General features: G+C 38.0%; 1 protein-coding gene across 2 annotated transcripts; it reads left to right on the top strand.

Moving 5' to 3' along the window:
- The first annotated feature begins 1,944 nt into the window (after positions 1-1,944).
- gjd2b (gap junction protein delta 2b) lies at positions 1,945-6,575 on the top strand. 2 transcript variants are annotated; one of them, XM_088286297.1, is made up of 3 exons: positions 1,945-2,435; positions 4,422-4,509; positions 4,597-6,575. In XM_088286297.1, exons 1-3 carry the CDS (start codon positions 2,365-2,367, stop codon positions 5,257-5,259), a joined length of 822 nt encoding a protein of 273 aa, XP_088142423.1. In that variant the 5' UTR covers positions 1,945-2,364; the 3' UTR covers positions 5,260-6,575. The 2 variants fall into 2 exon arrangements, with proteins under 2 accessions (XP_088142423.1, XP_088142422.1); XM_088286296.1 differs by having other exon boundaries at positions 4,422-6,575.
- The last annotated feature ends 685 nt before the right edge of the window (positions 6,576-7,260 follow it).

Genomic DNA, 7,260 nt, shown 5'->3' with positions numbered 1-7,260 from the left:
TAAAATTTGAATTTGAGAAGGAATCTGCTTGAAATCAGATACGCCTGCTGTCTGAACACAGCCTAAATACAAGCAAACTGGCGAGACAAGGAGAAACATCTGGAAAAGGAATGAGTGGCTGAGGGAGTTGAATGGTAGACAAAGGTACCAGGTGGAAACAAAAAACATATTTTCGATATTTAGAGCAGGGTTATGATAGTTTTTTTCGTTTATTTTGTTTAGATTTTGGGTAAAGCACTATGTTTAAGTTTATTTTTTGTAAGTTTTAGAATTAGTTGTAGTTTTTTTAATAGAACTGTTTGTCACATGCAAGAAAAAAAACAAGGGGTCACTAATTATTGTGTAATAAAATACACCGTTTAAACTGTCAAACTGTTTTACTTTTGTTGTTCTGTAATAATTGGTAGTGCTTAACTCATAATTAATAAAAATTTACTGTAGTAAGCAAATCGAGAGAACTGTTCTAATTCTTTTCCTGGTCAGACTGCTATCACTTTCTGTCTGTCAGAATTTGTGGAGTATAGAGAGCCATTCTCCTCCCATTGCCCAATGGAAAAAAACATAGCTACTAATGCCTACCAGGCTGTTTGGAATGGCAAGGGTTTCAGAAAGTCACTCTGGTAAATTCTATTTTATTTATTCTTTGTGTACATTAACAAATTAACCTATTTGATTAAAAAAAAGAAAAACTTAAAAGATAGAACCAGCGGTGAAGAATCGCACCATCTTCAAGCGCATGTATAACCTGATGGGTCACTAAACACTGAAACAAGTCTTTGAAGCAAACAAAAAAATTACGATATGCAGAATTGTTGTTCCATCACAAAGGGCTTGCATAAAAAATACCATTCAAGGAAGCACAAAACTGCCAACCAAGATATCAACATTGAGTGTCAGAAATAATTTTCTACCTTTTATTTCACATAAATCAATGGACTGAAAATGTTGATATTATTGAGGTACCGCGGTTATCCTACACATCATTTTCAAATCCACGGAAAATATATTTGGCTTTTAGGCCTACTCACGATGTAGTGTAGAGCAGTATAACACCCAGTTTAAGCGCAACTAAGACATCTCTGTCATCTAGTGGCAATTAGTAATATTACAACTGAAAACTTCAGTCTGCCTATTTTGTACCCACAAATTTTCATATTGGCAGATTTGGTTCCAATATTTTCCAATTTTGGATTTTACCCATTTTTACCAGCATTTTCTTTCTCTCTAGTTGCCCCATTTTTAATGGAAAAACTATTTTGAATGTTTATCAGTGTTTTTTGAAGACTTTATGGAGGTTTGTAAAAAAAAAAAAAGAAAAAAAAACTTAAATTATTTATTTTATTAATTATTATAATCATCCATCCGTCCATTATCTAAACCATTTCTCATCACAAGGGTCCCGGAGGTGCTGGAGCCTGCCCCAGCTGGCTTCGGGCAGTAGGCGGGATACACCCTGAACTGGCTGCCAACCAATTGCAGGGCACACAAAGACAAACAACCATCTCACACTCATACCTAGGAACAATTTAGAGTGTTCAATCAACCAGCCATGCATGTTTTTGGAATGTGGGAGAAAACCGGAATACCCGGGGGAAACCCACGCAGGCACGGGGAGAACATGCAAACTCCAAACAGGAAGGCCGGTGCCAGAATCGAACCCACAACCTCTGCACTGTGAGACCACTGTGCTAACCAGTCGGCCATGCACAGTGCCACATTATTATTATTATTATTATTATTATTATTATTATTATTATTATTATTATTATTATTATTATTATTATTATTATTATTATTATTATTATTATTATTATTATTATTATTATTATTATTATTATTATTAATCAAGAGGCCACTCCGAGTGTTGTCGCGGATCCGCATTCGGTCCGACGGCAGCCAGACGCCCATCGTTCATTAAAAGAGAACGGTGGAGATATGCGCGTCTTCACACCAATTCCACTGACTATCGCAAGCAGAGGCCAGCTAAATGGATGGTTAAATGGATTGTTACGTTAACACTAAACAAGCGTGCGCCCCCGACCTCTCCCGTCACCACCGGACATGCGTGTGACGCAGAGAAGTCTACTTAAACCGGAATTAACGTCGAGTGCAACAACTATGCACTCAGTCACAGTCGTCCTTTTAGTGCGCACATAAACTCAGCCTGCAGACGGCATTCATCGTCGGAGACAAACTCGGAGCCTGCTTGTAACAGCTGCTGCGGAGAAGTCGCGTCCACACCATATCCACGCGTGCTGTGCATGGAAAATGCTGGATACTTTTTCGCGATCGTAGATTTTATTCCCCCCCCTTTTTTATCTGCACAATCTGCGTCTGAGTGAGATTTTATCCGAATGAACAGTCATGGGGGAGTGGACCATATTGGAGCGTCTCTTGGAGGCGGCAGTTCAGCAGCACTCGACTATGATCGGACGGTAAGAGTTTATTTAAAAAAAAAAAAAAAAAGAAAAGAAAAGAAAAGAAATCAACCTCCGTCTCTGAACACATGCATTGGTTTTGTCAATGTTTCATTGTCTCACCAAACGGATACGGCGTAGCGGTGGTTCAAATAAGTGATGAATGAAAGTTTGCATCTACAGGTTAGCTCAAAGCACAAAGGAGGACAAAGTGACAAGTGATGCTATTTCGGTAGTTGGACAGCACCCTTAACAGTTTGATAAGCAGTCAGACTCCTTGCCATCTCAGGAGTGCCTGTCCAAATAGAAATATATTCTCTTCTGTAAATAGTATTTGTTATAGGCAATTTAATGGTTGGACAGTAATTATTATTTCTGGGATTGCATCCAATGGAGTTTTTCTTCAAACCTACACAAGGATTCACAGTCGCTATGTTATGTGGTCATTTACTACAAAATCAACCTGCCATTCAAGCTGCGCAGGTCGTAGGAGCATCTCGGGCTTTATAATGGATAACTCGGATGTTTTAATGATTAAGATGAACATGGCCAATGATGAGCTGAATGAGTGCAAGCAAATTACAACCGTAGAAAGTATAGTATAGTATAGTATAGTATAGGATAGGATTATAGCATACTATAATGACAATGTATTGTTTGAGCATTTGGGGGCAACATGCGTCAGTTGTAAAGGGGTTGTCTCCCAAGTCAGCGGTTGTGGGTTCAATCCCCTGCTCCTGTGACCATACTGAAGTGTCTTTGAGCAAGATAATAAATATGTAATTACCATCGCCGTTGAATTTACAATACCTTACAGAGGATTGTGGTTGAATAAATTTGTTAAACACTGTATTGATCATAATTTACTACGATATGATGATCTTGTGCTTTATTTTTGCGTTTTTTGTAGTTTTCGAATGACTACTTGGGTTTTACTAAAAATAAATAAATAATATAAATACAGAGTACAGGACAGTGTTCCTCCAGTTGGGTGATACATTCCAAGATTTTGTATTTGTTTTGTTTTTTTGTGAAAATTTATTTCAATTAAATTGAATTCATTTTAATTTTAGAGGGTACTTCAATAACATTAAAAAAAAAAATTCTAAAACCAGTAAAAACTCATCTAAGATGAAGCATTAAAAAAATTACAAATCTGATCTAAAAATGAATAAAATAAACAAATTCTAAAAATAAAGAAAAAAATTATATAATTCATTGTGTAATATAATTTTTTATAACATAATTAAAAATAGAATGTAAAAAAAAAATCTAAACTAATTAAAAACCAACGCTAATGAAAAATCCATAACTATTAAGGGATGAAAACAGCCCCAAAGCATGACGCTGCCACGACTATGCATCCTTTTGTCAAGGAAAGCTTTCAAGAACAAATGAACTTTATTACATGAGTTTGACTACAAAATCCTGCCATTTGAACAGGCATGTGTAAACCATTTTTTTCATCCAATGTAAATCCAAACACACTATTTAAGGCACAGGTGTCAAACTCAAGGCCCAATCCGGCCCGCGACTTTATTTTTTGAGGCCCGTGAAGGCAAATCAGGTGTGTCGACTTAATGTTTCTTTCAAATTGCCTTCACTTTTAACAACACTGACATTTGAGATATTTTGTGTTACCAATTCATCCATTCTTTATCTGAACCCTTTATCCTCACGAGTGTCGGGGGCGTGCTGGAGCCTATCCCAGCTGTCTTCCTTCTTTAAAATATATTGAGACATAGTTAAGCAAACAATTATTTACTGGATTCAGATTTCGACTAATCTATCAATTTGTAATGTATATGGGATGATGATATAAGGCAATCATACATTTATATGAGTTCATCGTCATAGCAGCTCTCTTAGTGAAACAAAAACTACATTGTGTTATTTTGACACCGCTGATTTAAAGTATTAAAATGCATGGATGGAAACGTATATTGTGAGGGGAAAAAAACACAGTATTTGTTATAGTGAAATGACTTGTGTTTGTTTCCTCAGGATCCTGCTGACAGTGGTGGTGATTTTCCGTATTCTGATCGTGGCAATAGTCGGAGAGACAGTTTACAACGACGAGCAGTCCATGTTTGTATGTAACACCTTACAGCCAGGCTGTAACCAGGCTTGTTACGACAAAGCTTTCCCAATCTCTCACATCAGGTACTGGGTGTTCCAGATCATTATGGTCTGCTGCCCCAGCCTTTGCTTTATCACCTACTCTGTCCACCAGTCTGCCAAGCAGAAGGAGCGACGCTACTCCACCGTTTACCTCTCCCTGGACAAGGAGCAGGACTCCATGAAAAGAGATGACAGCAAGAAGATCAAGAACACTATTGTTAATGGGGTGCTACAGAACACAGAGAACAAGGAGGCAGAGCCTGATTGCCTTGAGGTCAAGGACATCCACAATTCAGTTGTGCGAACTACTAAGTCCAAAATGAGAAGGCAGGAGGGCATATCCAGGTTCTACATCATCCAGGTGGTGTTCAGAAACGCACTCGAGATAGGATTTCTTGTGGGTCAATATTTCCTTTACGGATTCAATGTGCCCGCTGTGTATGAGTGCGATCGATACCCTTGCATAAAAGATGTAGAGTGTTATGTGTCCAGGCCAACAGAGAAGACGGTGTTTTTGGTCTTCATGTTTGCAGTCAGCGGCATTTGTGTGGTGCTCAACTTAGCAGAGCTCAACCATTTAGGGTGGAGGAAGATCAAAGCCGCGGTTAGAGGAGTGCGAGCCAGGAGGAAGTCTATTTATGAAATCCGCAACAAAGACTTGCCGAGGATGAGTATGCCCAACTTTGGACGCACACAGTCCAGTGACTCTGCATATGTATAAAAATATGAAACACAAAAAAGCTGCAGGACAGCTGTGTAGAAACTAGAAAAAAAATAATTTAAAAAAAGCTTTCTCTAATGATGGCTTCACTACTATGGAAGCATGTTTCACACAACTTCTAAGGAAGTTTTTCATGGACTGTCCCATCCGATGGCTGACATATCTCATCAATATTTGTTGGAGTTGGATGTACTCTTGTATGGATGTACTCTTTTTCCTTTAGGAAAGAAATTAATGGCTCGATTGTTTAATTATGAAGCTCTGCCAATGATGGTTCCATATTTGTTAAGTGCATCTTAAAAATATATATCCTAACTCATAAACTACAAGAACATTCACAGAGAAAAACGTTTCTAATATTCCAGTGGTCCAGATGTCACGAAACAAAAAACAAAACAAAAAAACAGCTAAGATAGACAAGATGCATTTACGGACAAATAGATTTTATACATACATATATACTTTGTATATATCTAAACTTCACTACATTGCTTTGGATGCCTGTGCTTGCACCACCGGCCTTACCTGGAGGTCTCCCTCCATTTTTTTATTACACCTAAGCGTGCTATTTATTTATTTATGTAATTATTTATCAAGTGCCATATATGTACAGTACATTGTAAAGACAGTATATTCATATAACTTTAGTAACAAAATATTCAACATACAGCATCTATAATGAGATGTAGAGGACACATGACACACAGGGTTTATCTACAATGCTTTTGGTAAAAGCAAGATATTTGTTTTTAAAGGAGTCTGAATTTAGACAGCTTGCATGGATTTTCTCCAGGTACCCCATTTTGTTTTCCCACGTTCCGAAAAATGTGCATGTCAAGTTAACAACAGAAGATTGAAGTGTCCAAACGTGTGAATGTTTGTATGAACGACTGTTTGCTTATATGTTTGTGTGTTTCTTTGTTTGTTTACATGTAAAAATGGATAGAAAACAAGAATGTCACGGGTTTTGGTCATAGGTAAAGATTGTGTATTTTAAACATCCACAATAAAAATGAGCCCTATGAAAAATTACAATATGTTTGATCAATTGACTAGCAAATCTGCAATTCAGTGCTTTTGCACAATTTATGTCTTTCAATAACCTATATCTTATATCTCTGTGATTATATTTAGAGAAAAACTTGGGGGGGGAGAGATCTCCAGTAAGCAGGTTCAACCTATTCTTAGCCGAAATTCTGAGTTGACATCCCCTAAACTCAAAATTTAAATTTTCTTTACATTGTAGTGTTTTAACAATATTGCTAAATTATTCAATACAATACAATGTACAACTTTATTTATATAGCGCATTTCACAACAGCTGTAACAAAGCTCTATCCATATGATGTCATTAATTTCATTAGCGGGAAATTAGCACACAAATTAAAAAACAAAAATAGATACCAGAAGAACAGTAGAACAGCGACAGTCTCATGTCGAGTCGAAAGCGAAATAATAAAAATGTGTCTTCATAAGTTTTAAAAGTGGACAGAGAGGGGGCTTGCCTAACATTTAATGGGAGGTCATTCCATATGGAAGGACCGATAACAGAAAAGGCTCGATCCCCCCTAAGGCTGCGCTTTGTCCTCGGCACCTCCAGCAGCATTTGGTCGGCAGACCTGAGGCAGCGGGCAGGTACATTTTGTAATGCACTTTATTTTGGAGTCAGCCAATCCTCCATCAAGCGTCTCCAGTTGGTCCAAAATGCTGCTGCTCGCCTCTTGTCTGGTATTCGTAAAAGGGAGCACATACACTAACTCCTACTGTGGCGTCCCTTCAATGGCTCCCGAGTTATTTATATGTTCTCAAATCTTTAAATGGTCTTGCTCCATCTTACCCCTGAGCTCCTCCACCCTTTCGTACCTGCCCGGCGCCTCAAGTTCTGCAGAACAGATGCTATTAGAAGTACTGAGGAGTAAGCGAAGGATCAGAGGGGATTGAGCCTTTTCCGTTGCCGGTACCTCTCTTTGGAATGACCTCCCGCTAAACGTTAGGCAAGCC

Source organism: Idiotropiscis lumnitzeri, chromosome 21, assembly GCF_059441095.1.
Source record: "Idiotropiscis lumnitzeri isolate Australia: NSW breed Sydney's pygmy pipehorse chromosome 21, RoL_Ilum_1.0, whole genome shotgun sequence".
NCBI classification, from domain to species: Eukaryota; Metazoa; Chordata; class Actinopteri; order Syngnathiformes; family Syngnathidae; genus Idiotropiscis; species Idiotropiscis lumnitzeri.
Note: the sequence above shows the minus strand (reverse complement) of the source record. Positions and strands in the feature narration are given on the sequence as shown.